Source organism: Aulonocara sp. 'chitande type north' Nkhata Bay, linkage group LG23, assembly GCF_057382095.1.
Source record: "Aulonocara sp. 'chitande type north' Nkhata Bay isolate Kocher_YH1m ecotype deep benthic linkage group LG23, A_spYH_male_GT1.1, whole genome shotgun sequence".
Taxonomy (NCBI): domain Eukaryota; kingdom Metazoa; phylum Chordata; class Actinopteri; order Cichliformes; family Cichlidae; genus Aulonocara; species Aulonocara sp. 'chitande type north' Nkhata Bay.
In genome coordinates this window covers 14,373,852-14,389,309 of record NC_141365.1, presented here as the reverse complement: position 1 = coordinate 14,389,309, position 15,458 = coordinate 14,373,852, and the positions used below count along the sequence as shown (strand labels likewise).

At 42.0% G+C, this 15,458-nt stretch overlaps 1 protein-coding gene across 4 annotated transcripts in view; it reads right to left on the bottom strand.

Annotated features, from left to right (window-relative positions):
- The window catches only part of gabrb3 (gamma-aminobutyric acid type A receptor subunit beta3), a 47,217-nt gene that overhangs the window by 12,603 nt on the left and 19,156 nt on the right, over nt 1–15,458 (bottom strand). For 2 of the 4 annotated variants that reach the window (XM_086284712.1, XM_086284714.1), the window contains exons 1-3: nt 13,701–14,181; nt 13,530–13,621; nt 13,381–13,448 (exon numbers count right to left, since the gene is read on the bottom strand). In XM_086284712.1, the coding sequence (XP_086140838.1) occupies nt 13,381–13,448; nt 13,530–13,621; nt 13,701–13,780 (240 nt within the window). In that variant the 5' untranslated portion in view covers nt 13,781–14,181. Of the gene's footprint in view, nt 1–13,380; nt 13,449–13,529; nt 13,622–13,700; nt 14,182–15,458 lie in introns of those variants that run through there. The other 2 variants (XM_086284711.1, XM_086284713.1) reach the window with 1 other exon arrangement.

The window sequence follows — 15,458 nt, the reverse complement described above, 5'->3', positions numbered from 1 at the left end:
ATCAAACACAAAAGCTTTTTCAGCCCTTTAATGGAGCTCTTTACTATCTCTCTTTGCTGTGTTCTGCTGACTTATGTTCTCGTGAATAAATAAAACAGGAAATAAACAAAAAGTTGTCCACGCTCAAAATGCCTATCCTCCGGTGCAACAACATATTCACAATAAAGTGTTCAAAAATGCGTCGGTGGTATTTTCTATCTCTACGCTGAACTAATTATTGCTTAGGATGGTCTTTGTGGTGTCACGTTATAAACTGCTGATCTGATCGCAACAGATGAAAGAACTGCGTTTTTTTTTTTACTTTGTATACAAAGTGCAAAGAGACACCTGGGTTTTGGAGGACTGACAAATAATAAGCTTGTTTTGTGTATGTGATTTGACAGTATATTATAATGCAGCATGGATTCCAATGAATAATTCAGCGTGTGTGTATAATCAGAATAGATATTCATTTCAAAGAGCTGCACAGTCGTTACTGTGACTGTGTGAGGCTTTTTCATTTGTTTGCCGTACAGGAAACATTTTTAACTCGTCAGGTTCTGGGTGTAGGTTCTGTAGTGAACTGTGGTGAGTTAGATTTCAGAAAATCCCTGGCTTGCGAATTGACTGTTTTATTTTCTGAGATGCCTTCACCCTCCCAATTCTCTTTCACCCCCCTGCAAACAGAAGATGCCCTCATTATGCTTCCTCCCACAAGCAGCAGAGCTGTGGGATGGGTGAATCAGCTTTACACAACAGCTCTTCTACTACAGCGATGGTGCCCATCTACCAACACGCTCCCTCCATGTCTGGACCACAGCTATTTTAGTCTCTTTGAGATCTTCAGATCTCACAGCTATCCTTGACTACTTTAAACAAGCAGCTCAGAAACAAATTTATACCACATCACTCTCGCTGTACACGCTGTACTGTACGCCCTCGAGCTCCCAGCACCCTGTGTAACCTGCAGGCTCCCTCAGGGATCTATTCTAGGCCTCGGCTAATTCCCCACAGAGGCTCTTCAGTTTGTGTACAGTCAGACAGCCACAGTGGAGGGCAGCGTAGTCAGCTCTTGTCCAATGAAAACTCAAGAAAGAGACTCAGATGCCAGATCATGTCACAATTCATTTGTTTGGAGCAAAAAGACTTTGTACACTGTTACAGGCTGGTAGGCCTTCCAAATGTGAAACATCACCAGTGTTTAACTAGTTGTACTTTGTCTCTTTTAAAGATTATCATCAACGGTTATGTTTACATATTACATATACAATATTTAACTAATGAAAAAGATATCAATGTGCCACAATACATGCAACAACTAGTTAAATTCAAGGTTAGAAATCTGATTGTAATTGGATTAATCAATGCATGAGGACTGTGCTTTCTGGCTGCACGGCATGTGGTCGCAATGTAATGGTACATGATTATGTACCATTTACGTATTTCCTTTATGCTGGCAATGTTTTCATTGCAGCATAAGTTTTGATTTTTTTTTATTAAACATGTGACCCTTGTCTTCCTTCATCGGTGTCAGTCAGGCCCTCTGGAGAGAAATGTTTCCCACCCTTTGTACAAAGTAGCGACTGTTTAAGCTCTTAAAATCCAGGCTCAGATTTGCCTGTGGAAGCCATCCAAACAGGATGTGACACAGAGCTCCTCATTAATTAGACCTCCCTTAAAAACAGAATCAAACACTGCAAGCAGTTTAAGACTTTACACGTCTGAGGAACGAAATAGTTTCAGTAGATAATTTCTTTTTGGACGATCACGTTCCAGATACCAAAGAAATTTTATCTTTATCTTCCACTTGGTAAAAACTTTGCTGGCCATTCTTTTGTTGCTAAAAATGAGCATATACAGTGGGGCAAAAAAGTATTTAGTCAGCCACCGATTGTGCAAGTTCCCCCACCTAAAATGATGACAGAGGTCAGTAATTTGCACCAGAGGTACACTTCAACTGTGAGAGACAGAATGTGAAAAAAAAATCCATGAATCCACATGGTAGGATTTGTAAAGAATTTATTCGTAAATCAGGGTGGAAAATAAGTATTTGGTCAATAACAAAAATACAACTCAATACTTTGTAACATAACCTTTGTTGGCAATAACAGAGGTCAAACGTTTACTATAGGTCTTTACCAGGTTTGCACACACAGTAGCTGGTATTTTGGCCCATTCCTCCATGCAGATCTTCTCGAGAGCAGTGATGTTTTGGGGCTGTCGCCGAGCAACACGGACTTTCAACTCCCGCCACAGATTTTCTATGGGGTTGAGGTCTGGAGACTGGCTAGGCCACTCCAGGACTTTCAAATGCTTCTTACGGAGCCACTCCTTTGTTGCCCGGGCGGTGTGTTTTGGATCATTGTCATGTTGGAAGACCCAGCCTCGTTTCATCTTCAAAGTTCTCACTGATGGAAGGAGGTTTTGGCTCAAAATCTCACGATACATGGCCCCATTCATTCTGTCCTTAACACGGATCAGTCGTCCTGTCCCCTTGGCAGAAAAACAGCCCCATAGCATGATGTTTCCACCCCCATGCTTCACAGTAGGTATGGTGTTCTTGGGATGCAACTCAGTATTCTTCTTCCTCCAAACACGACGAGTTGAGTTTATACCAAAAAGTTCTACTTTGGTTTCATCTGACCACATGACATTCTCCCAATCCTCTGCTGTATCATCCATGTGCTCTCTGGCAAACTTCAGACGGGCCTGGACATGCACTGGCTTCAGCAGCGGAACACGTCTGGCACTGCGGGATTTGATTCCCTGCCGTTGTAGTGTGTTACTGATGGTGACCTTTGTTACTTTGGTCCCAGCTCTCTGCAGGTCATTCACCAGGTCCCCCCGTGTGGTTCTGGGATCTTTGCTCACCGTTCTCATGATCATTTTGACCCCATGGGATGAGATCTTGCGTGGAGCCCCAGATCGAGGGAGATTATCAGTGGTCTTGTATGTCTTCCATTTTCTGATGATTGCTCCCACAGTTGATTTTTTTCACACCAAGCTGCTTGCCTATTGTAGATTCACTCTTCCCAGTCTGGTGCAGGTCTACAATACTTTTCCTGGTGTCCTTCGAAAGCTCTTTGGTCTTGGCCATGGCGGAGTTTGGAGTCTGACTGTTTGAGGCTGTGGACAGGTGTCTTTTATACAGATGATGAGTTCAAACAGGTGCCATTCATACAGGTAACGAGCGGGGGACAGAAAAGCTTCTTACAGAAGACGTTACAGGTCTGTGAGAGCCAGAGATTTTCCTTGTTTGAGGTGACCAAATACTTATTTTCCACCCTAATTTACGAATAAATTCTTTACAAATCCTACCATGTGAATTCATGGATTTTTTTTTCACATTCTGTCTCTCACAGTTGAAGTGTACCTCTGGTGCAAATTACTGACCTCTGTCATCATTTTAAGTGGGGGAACTTGCACAATCGGTGGCTGACTAAATACTTTTTTGCCCCACTGTAATTAAAGTTGAACAAGTCATAACATAATTTATATTTTAATCTGAAGACTCACTAGTATAAGATCAATATTGTGAAATGGTTTCAAAATTAAATTGTTAAATTCTAATGCAACTTTACTTATATTTATCTTTATCAAACAAAAAGAACTTTGATAAATACATTTCCCAGTTCTATCAGAGGCACTTATGTCCACTAATAACAGATCGTTAGGAAGTTATTTTTTAAGGATGAGTCCCAGCTTTTAGAGGCGAATAGAGATCAAACAGCAACATATATTTGAGGAGGTTGTGGGGGAGTGGAGGGAGCTTCGGCAGTTGTCATCAGATAGTAAAAAAAATGGCCACGCTGTACATGAGTAATATGGCTATATGAATGAGTGGTTGTGCAGCAGGAAAAAGCTAATCAGCTATTGGAAGTGCAGAATCTTATCAGAGTTAAGATAAAAGCAGTTAAAGTAAGCCTGTTTGGTCAGAGGGCCCGGTGGCGCCTGTGTCCGGCAGCCTCGCCTATGTCAGTGCACCCCAGGGCAGCTGTGGCTACAATGTAGCTTGCCATCACTAGTGTGTGAATGTGTGTGTGAATGGGTGAATGACTGAATGTAGTGTAAAGCGCTTTGGGGTCCTTAAGGACTCGAAAGGCGCTATACAAATGCAGGCCATTTACCATCTGGCCATCTGTTATGCTTTTCCTGGTGGATGCTCGTACTAAGCAAGTGAATGTGAAATTAATCTCCGTGAGTTCAGACCTCAAACTGCTCTGAAGAGATCCACCTGTCTACTCATCGTTCCATTATGGTGGGCAGTCCACTGGCAGCTTGGACTGCCGTCCACTGCAGAGAGAATCTATTGTCAGATAGGGGCAGTGTCAAAAATTGGTGGTACAACCGGTCTCCATAGGCTACTCCTGCTTTTGCTGTTGGGCCACCAAGCATCTATGGAAAAAGTTCTAACATACAAAGACAGTTAAAGGCACTGAAAAGTGTCCACCACAGCTAATGTTGCTACTTTCATTGCTGTTATTTTATTTTTTTAAAAAAATCTTTTTTGTGCTTCTCCCTTTCCAGGTGAATTCACTTCCTGGTCAACTAATCAACCAATCAGCATTCAAATGATGCCCAACATCATCCACATAAGTCACTGTACAGCTGGGATTTTGCACAACTGCACAGATCACGTGTCCAGTGGTTGAAAACCTCACAGGTGGGCTCCCTGTAAGCAAATGCCTCTGGGAATGGATACAAATGCTGTACTTTAAGGTTATGGCTACAAACACATAAGCCCCACCCACCTGCTATTCAAACCTTCTATTTGCAAGAAACAGTCAATCATAAGCTACTTTACTAAATCATAAGAATCAATCAGCTTAAAGGACAATACAGAATTACGACTCAGCAATACTGCAGCACTACCTTACTCTACACCACTGAGGTCATAATATGCCAAACACTTTTTCACTGACAGAATCTACCAGCAAAAGTTCTCAAAAAGTTCTCAAAGATCATTCCACGGAGGTTTTCAAAATGTTGCCGTCATACGATGACTCAACTCATGATAAAATTCTTAAAATACCTGCAATGCTTGTCACGTTGGTTTGGGTTTGAAGGGTGCTGTTGTTTGCTGTCAGATATCACGTAGACCACAAGAGACATAAAGGCGCTTATTCTCAGCACCAGTGAGTAAATGAGGCCCGGTGGGAGGTTGAGACTGTTGTGTCACTTTTGGCTCGGAGCGATCGCAGTCTCAAACTCAGACACGGTTAATGTGTGCCAGTCAAACATCGTCTACGTCATCCTAACACCAGGATGTCTGCTGGGAGTGCAGGAATGGCACTCTGAGAATCTCGCCCCGTGCAATCGGGGGGCTTTTCATCACTCCATGAGACAGTTAGATGTTCCCAGTAGGTTTCCAAAGTGTGCTAGATGTGTTTTACAAACTATCCATTTAATAGTTTCATCCTCTGTATCCTCCCACGCTGTAGCAAACAAGCCGTTCATTAAATGATTTATTCGTTGTGCTGTCAAAAATCTTGTACTATTACATTATGAAAGAAAAGCTGTTAAATAGCTGCTTTTGTGGAGGGGAGATATAACCATGCTTTAAGTCATTTAAGTGTCTTTGGTGAACGTGTAAGGCCTAAAAACATAATGGATCATCCCAACATACATCTCCAATACATCAATAATAGACAATTAAAGGCAACAAGCACAACAAAGAGCCAGAAATGTATTAAATCACACAATGTGTTTTATGTACGTTGTGTAAATAAAACACAACAGAGCACAACAACATCGACATATTATGAAAGTGATCTGAGCATACAGCAGAAATGGGGTATTAGTGACTTCCCACCAGATTTAGCTTTAAGTTGAACTGCCTTTTGATGCTGGCCAGGCAGCATAAAATGATTTTTTCACAGTAATGTGCAGTTGCAGCTGAAAACAAACGGTGAAGGCAGAAAACAAAGTTTTATACATGTGATCTCTTCATCGTCCTGGGATCACAAATGAAAAATAAAAATATGTAGGAATTTATAAAAGCAGGAAGTAAAATCCAGGCAGGAATCATGAGAAAAGGATCTATCGAAATAAAACGGGAAGCAAAATAAGACATAAACAAGAAGAGAGCGAAACACAAGGGATCACAGAAGCATACAGCACATAGACAGGACGGAGGGAAGCAAAGGCAGGGAAACAACAATGACAACACAAAGACCACGACCACAGTGCATGAAGCTACGTCTCAACCCACTCACACGTTTTCATAAAACCACTGGTGCAGCATTCATTTGCCTCGAATGGTAATGCCCAGCAATGGAGGCAACATGCTGGCATCGCTGACTGGCAGACAAGCTTCCAAAAATGCACTGCACACACTCAGGTCCCAAACAATAAAACCGCCAAGTCTGAAGTGGATCTGATGAATGGTTTTTGGAAGAACAGACAGACACACAGACAGAGATTCATGCTCTATTAGCAAGATTAAAAAAGATGAATTACACAGTGTCTTCTGTTGGTTCTGCGGTTAACTATGAGCCATTTCTAATGAAAAGGAATTTAAAGAGCTCTTCACACACCGTGAAACTCAGTAATTAAAACATTTATGAGACCTTAAAGTAAAAAAACAAAACAAAAAACCCCAAACTTGGGTGATCTTGGTCTTTTCAATGCTTCAAACTGACTGAAAGAGTCAAAAAGTTCCTCTCATTTAGTTTAACCTAGAATTACGCTCCCAAAAAGCCCTTGAAGTTCTATTTTTATTCAAAGCGTCGAGTTAGAGTGGCAAACACGGCCTTTATATTCCACTGAATGCAGCACAGTGTGAAACGCTGCTTGCTCCATAAAGAGAACTACCTTAGTATTTGCTGCTGAGTTCTTCTTACCTTCTGAGTGACCTGAGGTTTTTAATGATGTTTTATAGCTGACTTATTAACTAAGCCCTTCAATATAAATCTGGGAGAACATCTAAAGGTAACACTTCCTTCAGGCAGAAGGTGGATAATGTTAAAGTGTCAAAAAGAATGGGAGTTTTAGGACATGATGAATTCATTTTCCAGCTGACTCATGCGGAGGATACCGAACTAATGTGTGACTGCACTGGTCAGAGGACCCGCTGTGCACTCGCAGGTGCTTTTCTGCAAAGTGTAAGAGCTCTTCACATGAAGGAGTGATAGCTCTAAAGGTTGTTCCTGGAGTGCACTTGTGTGCAGTGTGACGCCGTGGGGAGGAGGCTATATTAAAAATAACGACAGAACTGAAGTGGACACAGAGTAATCTTAATTTTCCTCTAAAAATAGAGGAAAGTCAGAAAAATATTAATAATCTCATCTCCTAGACAACAAGCTCTGCAGCTCGCCCACACAGTCTATAACGGGCCAAAGCCTCGTGTGACTCTGGCTGTTTGAAAGCTGCCAGCACCTTTCTGCTCTCCACTCCTTCTCAGAGGGAAAGACGGCAAGTTCTCCTTTTGTCTTTGTAGGTCACCAAATTCTTTTATCATGATTTTTAAATCAGAATTTGACACATTAAAAATGCCTACCATTTTCCACATATAAAAAACAGGGAACAAAAACTACAAAAAAAGAAAAAAGAAAAATTAAGAACAAAGCAGATGTTATGACTGACACAGCTGTACCTGTTTAGCTGATCTCCATCCCATAATTACAGATTACAGGTGGCTAGCTCATTCATTGCTGGGAAATAAACCCTCCATCTCTCTTTCTCATGTCACCCAGTGTGGTTTGAGGAATGCACCATTCACACCTCCGCTGTTCCATCTGTGCCACAGAATTAGCATTATAACGGGTGGATGAGCTTACATTAATCGACTCCGTAAGCATCCAGCTATTCCTAAAAGTTAAGACAGAAAAGAGCTTGAGCCAGCCGTGTGTCTACAACCTGCCTGTGTCAGAGTATAAGACACTGCGGCAGGAGAAACTAATTGCTAGCCATTGTTTTAGGTCCTCTGAGCATCGCTTATTGGTCTATGCACTCTTTTTTTATAATCCTAGTTAAAGTGGAACTATATTGCCCATTTCCAGCTCTGTTTTTCTATTCTTGGACTCTACTAGAGTAGTTTTGTATGCCTTTTTTTCTTATACTGTGCCTCAGTGCAGCCCCTCAGTTCATCATCTGTCTGAAACAAGCTTAAAGTCTGAGCTTTTGCCTCACAAATATTAATTGTACAATCATCACACCACGTACCATTTTCAGAAATGATATTGGAGGCATAATATTTGCCTGAGTCTCCAGACTCTTTCATGCTGACACATGTGCTCAATTTGAATGTGCTCTTATCTGCGAAGACAACAAGTACTGGTGGTGGACCTGCGAGTTCTGGAGTTCTCTGGTTAATGCCAATTGACCTGCACTGTGCTGGTCTGTGAGCACATGTCCCACTAAAGAACTCTGGGGTCTCATGCCACCCTCACGGAGTCTGCTTCTGATAGTTTGGTAGGAAAGATGCACATGAGTAGCTGGCTGGAGGTCATTCTGAAGTGATCTCTTGTTCCTCTCATAAAGAAGCAGATACTGGACCTGCTGCTGGGTTGATGCCCTTCTACGACCTGTTTAGCTCTCCTTATATTTCTCCTGGTATCTCCTTCATACTCTTTAGAATGCTGGGAGACACAGCAAACCTTCTTGTGTTGGCACATATGGATGCCCTCCTGAAAAAGCTGGGAAACTTATGCAACTTGAATAGGGTCCAGGTACCATTTCATCATATTAGCAAAGAACAATAACCAAAAAGATAAACTAGAGAAAATCAGTCAGTAAAGATAAGCAGAGAGGGTTTTGTTTTTCAAGTGGGGTGGCCTTGTTGTCACTTCTCCAGAACACCTATTGTCACTATGGTTTGGACCAAAACAGATTAAATGGACTCACAAAACGTTGTTTTCTAACTGGACAGATTCATATCCCTGAACTTTCATGGACTTTGTGTTATGCTGCAATGAGTGTTCCCTAAATTTTTTCAGCAGTATTGTTTCTAATGCTTAGACGGATGACATGCGCGATCACCAAAAGCAATCACCTGTTCCTTGATCATTTTCTTTCCAAAACGGCAGCAATCCAACTGTGCTGGCTTTGCCCAAAAGGCATTGATCTGTTGATTATCACAGCAGGGTGCGATAGGTGCTACTAGACTGCAGATAATTCACAGAGACACGAGTTTCCGGTTTCTCAGTACAATTTATAGGGAAAGAGAGACCTGCCATTAACAGCACCTTAATGGTGAAACACATGAAGACAGACGTGCACTGCATTGCAGGTTTAATCTCTCGGTTTTCACACTCTTCTTCTCTTAGAGTACGATTCTAAGCGCAGCACTGCCGAGGGTCTCTGATTTACTAAATGCAGTCTCTGATCCTGTAAGCAGATTAAGAGCTGCTCCAAATAACACAGCAAACACACCTTTAAAGTAACCAATTAGCAACACTGGCAGTCACATAAATAGCCTAAAGTAAAAGCTTCTTTCATTGTGGTTTGGTAATGCTCAGTAGGGATTCACACAGGGTGTTCCTTCAGCAAAGCGGTATAATAGATGACTGACAGTTTTCCTCTTCACTCAGAAAAAAATAGAAGCCCTTCATGATCTGAGCAGACTCTGGACATGCCACTCGCCGGGCTGCCATTAGTTTTTGCTTCATGTTTCAAGCTGGAGTGACACGGCAGCTGTTATGGAAATGTCAAATTTCCATCACCAACCACTCATGATAATAATGCCTTTCAGGCAGTGAGGCATTTAGCTGAAGCATTAGTTGACAAGCTTCAAGGATTTTGAATGCTTTTGAGTCACTTCATCATCTTAACAGGTTCCCCTATATTACTGATTGGTCGGAAATGCATTGTTTGGGCTCAGCTGACACTAAGAAGATATTTTTCAGCCTTGTATCACTTGTAAAATATAGCATGGGCTTTGTGTGGCTATATTTAACACCTAAGTTTATTAAATTGCTCAGAGAACATTTCAAAAGGCTTTAGAAATGAGGTTAGAGCTGTTTAGAGGCTGACAGAGACGCAAAAGAGGCAACAGAAGACAAGAAGCGAGTAAAACTAAAGCTGCTACAGGTGCAGGAAAACAGTGGAAATCAGGCTGTACGTTTGAACATGATGTCCTGCTCATCAATTTATAAGATAATGATTCCAAAAGTTTGTTATACTTTAAATTTACCCTGTAATAACTGCATGTAACATTAAATTGCCTCTCAGTCTGTTTACAACCTGTCTGTGTCAGGCTATAGGACACTGCAGCAGGAGAAACCTACTGCTGCTCAATGTATCTGCTCCTCTAAGTGTTGCTTAATTGTATATGGCACTTTTTTTGTAATATTTATTAAGAAGGAATTTTTTTGCTCATTTCCAGTTTCACATTTTTATTCTTAGCCTGCACCAGAGTAGCTTTGCATGATTTACATTTCAAAATCATCCTTCTTTTTACTATACTAGAGTACTACTATGCATAACTGATTACCTTTAAAAGTTTTTAATGAAGGCCTTTTCACTGCATTGATGTATGTTTTTCTCTGCATAAATGCTTAACTTGGCCTTGAGTTTGTTAATGGTCATGCGATGGCGGTATTTCTTCTTCACGTGGAAGGGCAAAAATTCAATTGTACGTTTTTTAAAAATAGCAGCTGACTGATATTGAGCACTGCAAGCCCCCATCCCAAAAATTCCTTAACCTTTAGAAAGTGCTGCCGTGATTCCTTTTTAAAAGGAGCTTTGTGGTCTTTTTACGTTTCTGATTTTATTTTTTTTATTTTCTGGGCATTTTGTGTCTCTTTGCAATTGTTTGATATTACTTTAATCCCTTTGCAATCTTTTAGGCAGGTTCTCTGCCCCATTGGGCTGCTGGTCCATCCATCCATCCATCCATCCATCTTCCTAACAAGTTATCAGGTGGTGGAACCAGAGTCTATCTCAGCTTACATTGGGTGAGAAGCTGGATATACTCTGGACATTGTGTCAGTCGATCACAGGGCTAACGCAGACACAACGATGATCATTTACACTCACATCCATATTTTTGGCCATATAAACTCTACCAAAAAAGGTCCCAACTGATGATCAGGTTCAAACTTGGCTGCTTCTTCAGCAATCCATTCTTTGCTATTAAACATGATGACTGGCAGCGAATAAGACCAATCAAATTGTGTCAAAAAACACAGCAAGAAGAGCTTCAGTTCACGTCTAGATTTCCAAATTTCCAGCAACTAACATGCTGTATATTTGAATCCAGCAGTGTGATGAACTGCAATGCTGTGTCTATATTTCAAGGGCATCAGTGATTCACTCTATCCAATCACAAGAGTCAAGAAGTGAAGTGTGAACCCTGTACAAGTCTCACCCTTAATGGCTGCCATCTAGCAATGTAGCATAAAACGAGGGAGCGACAAAAAGCAGGAGAAGAATGCATCTTCGGTAACCAGAATTATGCCAGTGCTAACTAGGTAAACAGCCAGTAGTGGCACATAACTTGTGTCATAGTGTTGATTAGTGTTTTTGCATGCATGGTGAGGGCTACGGCATGTTGCAAACAGTCACACAATGCAGATGATAGCACAACAGCTGCAGTCAAATGTTTCAAATGTCATTGAATGAATGACATGTGCTTGATTTAGGACCGTGTTCCTGTGGGTTCAATGATGCACGTTCCTTTGAGAATTTGCAGATATTTTTGTCTGTCTCACAACTCAAAGAAGTGAGTGTTTCTTTAATGCCTCGTGGAGACAGTGTCCCATCATTTTTTATCACAAGCAGAACATTTTTATCACGAGTGCCACTGGGACTGTTTCTTTTCTAGAGGTTGCCAGTTCCTCCAGCCTGAGGAGGAGATAACTCTGAACCCATCTGCATGCCTACAGCTACTAACACAGACAGTCTGATATGAAGAAGCTAAATGCTTTCATGCAGGATGGTCCGGGCAGACATAAACTCTCAAGTTAAAAGCAGGCGTGGTCTCTAATGCGGATATTATGTTTGGCCCATTAAGTGCTAAAATTCAGTTAACAGATCATAGATTTTCAGAGCTAATGACACTGAAAAATGATGTGTTTGTCTCTTTTTCTGTGCAACCAAAGGCTTACATCTAAGCAGCCAAACGCTGTGCTTATGTCCACAATAACTGGTGCATACATTATTAGGCTGGTGTATTATTCATCTGCAGTATAGAACACTGACACTGCTTAACAATTGCAGTATTTCTCCTGTGTATAAAACTGATTATTATATTTGAGGAGTTTTCAAAACAGATAAATTTAAGCTAACTACTAGTACACCATTAAAAATATGTTGCAGGAGCCATTAGCAGCTCCTGCTTGCAGTTTTTTCCCGCTGGTATACAGGCAGCCATGACTGGATTATAATGGAGTCTGAGAAACAGGATGATTCTCAGGCAAGTTGCAGCTTCGTGGACATTTATTTAAAGTGAACAATGATGATAGGGATTTAGAGATTGCATTGCATAAGAAGTGTCTGCACTGTGTCTGTCTTCGCCACTCTTGATTTTCAATGAAAATCCAAATCCAACACTAAGAAAGTCCAAGTTTTATCCCTGGTAAAAATCTAACAATGCACTGTGTGTGAGTGTAAAACAGCCTCGCTCTGCATTTTCTTGATGAAACCACTCTATTTAACGCAACAAACTGAAACTAACTCACTTCCACAATAAAAATGTCTCAGCGAGCCACACTCTGCTGCTGTGTGGAGATGCATTAAAATGCACCACGGATACATTTCATCACACAGACTTGTCAGGACAGCATGTCAGGGGCTTTTTCCTCTCTGTAGCATGTGATCAGACATCGAGCCCTGTCAGCAGTTTAGAGCCCTGATAGATGGCGTAAAGGTGATAAACTGTACTCAACACATGCACACAGACACGGGCGCACACTTGCAACAAAGTAGCTTCACTATATTTGCATCATTGTTTAAAAGGAGAAGACACAGTAACAGAACTTACTGACCTTACTCTAACAGGACCACTAAGGCATCACTGCTACACGCACACAGCCAGTGACCCAGGGTGTGCAACCACACAGCACAACTAGCTATAATCTAATTCAGCAGATGAACTGCACAGTCAGTTGCAACAACAGGCAACACGTTTTTGCTTTATAAAGGGCTGGTAATTAGCTGCTTTGATAATGCAATACTGGAGAGAGACATCTAGCATGGTGGGGATGGTGGAGAGAAAGAAATTCATATTAACAGGAAGGCAACCATATATACAAGCAGAGAAGGACATTTTTATGGGACAAATTAAACCACCTTCACATAAACTTATATGTGATCTATATTTGTAAACCTATATGCAATAAAAAGCAAAAACAAACAAACAAACAAAACAAATCTGAGCTACTTTTCATTGGTTAAGAAAAGGAAGTCAAACACAGCCACAAATGGCTCAGATCTGAAGGAGGATTTGTGTGCTATACTTACCATGTTGACTTCTGACACCATGTCTATACTTGCCACGTCTATACTCATGCCAACAGCAACCGGTGGACCTTAAAACAGAGCAAAATAAAGTTAACTACGGATGAGCAATTCAGTCACATAAAACAGCAAAGAAACAGTGATAGTTATACCTCCAAAGTCTGGCCGAAGACGGATATCATATCCTTTGAGCAGTTTATCCACTGTCTCTTTGACGAAAGACATGTTCCCCGGTTCGTTGACGCTGAAAAAAGAGAATAACCCCCCCGGTGAGTCTTCCTGAAAGCGGACGCCAGGACTTTTAACCCCGCAGACACACTCACCTCTGGGCGCAGCACATCACGGCCACGACCAGCGGCACAGAGAGGGCGTCCAACAGACCTGTTCCCTGGCTGCCCCACATCCCTCGGGTGCTGTCTGGGTGCACAGCTGCAGTCAAGCGACCGACAAATGACTAAATGAAGAGTGAGCCGCGGTGCTCACACACACCCCCTAAACCAGGTGAGACGCCCTCCACATTGTCAGCCTGTGCGGCTTCAGGAGGCGCAGGCTTCACTGCCAGATGTGCTGCTCGCTGGCTGTGACACAGCAGCGGAGCCGGAAAGCCTCGCACAGCCTGCTGCTGCTGCCCAGCATCCCCATCCTCTAGCCTTTCACCAGTTAGCACAAACTACAAAGTGCCCAATACTATAGAAATGTATAGAAATACCGCAGAAATCCACAGGTCCGCATTGTTAAAGCACACTGCATGCTTCAGCCTGGCAGAGCTGCTTGGAAAATGACTCTTCATGTCAGTACGCGCGAGTGTCATGGGGATGATTTCAGGGCACGTGACTGTCTGTTTTAACAGTAGCAGCTTGTTTGAGTGGTTCTATTGACAGAGGAGACTGGGGCGGCCCAGCTACGCTCAGACGCAGTGGCGTGCTGAAGGGTGTGCTGAGGTCGGGGGACCCCTGCCCATTTCTTTAACTGAATAATCTCACAGTTCCCCCCCCCCCCCCCCCCCCCCTTTGAATGCGGGGTTGTTGGGTTTTTTTTCTCCCTCTTTTTTAGACTAGTCTGTTAGTCAGATTGCTCTCTCCTTTTTAATCAAAGTATTAATGAATGCCAGAAATAACTATGACGCTGCCCTAGTGGAATGCAGTGTCATAGCATGGTGAGACATTCATAACCAGGTAAAAGATAAGCATATGTTTGTTGATGCTAAATGTTACTTATCAACACAGCAGATAGCTACGCATGTTTTATGCTTTTCCTGACACAACCGAAAAGGAGCCTTGAATGTCTGGCTGGACTTGAACTAGAAACCTTTCACTTCTCAAACAAATCCATAAATCACCACACAACAGAGCAACTGCTTGCTAGCACCTTATGTTGATTTACTGGTCCAATTCTAGGTGTGATAATTCTCAACATGGGTGTTGCTTTCCAAGCTGCTTCCTTTGTCTGGGTAGCAACAGTTCAGTTCAGCACCACAAGTACTTTTCACCCTAACATAGGCTACGTCCACACTAGCCTGGATAGATTTGAAAACGGCGTTTTTGTCTGAAAACGCTCCGCGACCACACTATCATTTTCAGTCGTTTTCACAGAGTTGTGCGTTCACACTGAAAACGCTTATGTTCCAGTACTGCGCATGCATGAAACGCAAGACGGTTTGACCTGCCTCATTTCTGTCTGCCATTTGTTTACTGTCCGGCTCTTTGAAACGTTGCAACAAAATGTCGAGGAAAAGCACCGAGTTTTTTAAATGGACTAACGATGAGGTGGAGTTGTTGCTGCGAGTAACACAAAAGTACAAAGTTGCAAACGCGAATGAGAATTAAAGAATTTGAAGAAAAGCTATCTGGAGCATGTACAAACTGATATTAATCTTTAATAGGGCTGTCAAAATTGAGAGCAAACAAAACCACTGCTGTGTACTGCCCTCCGCTATCGTAGTTTAATTGGTTACTTGACTGCATCACATGACTAAAATGTGTCATCATTTTCAAAAAGTCTCAGTTTTTGCTGTCCACACTGCGATGCAAAAGCACCGTTTTCAAATGTATGCGTTTTCGAGAGCGTTTTAAAAACGCGGC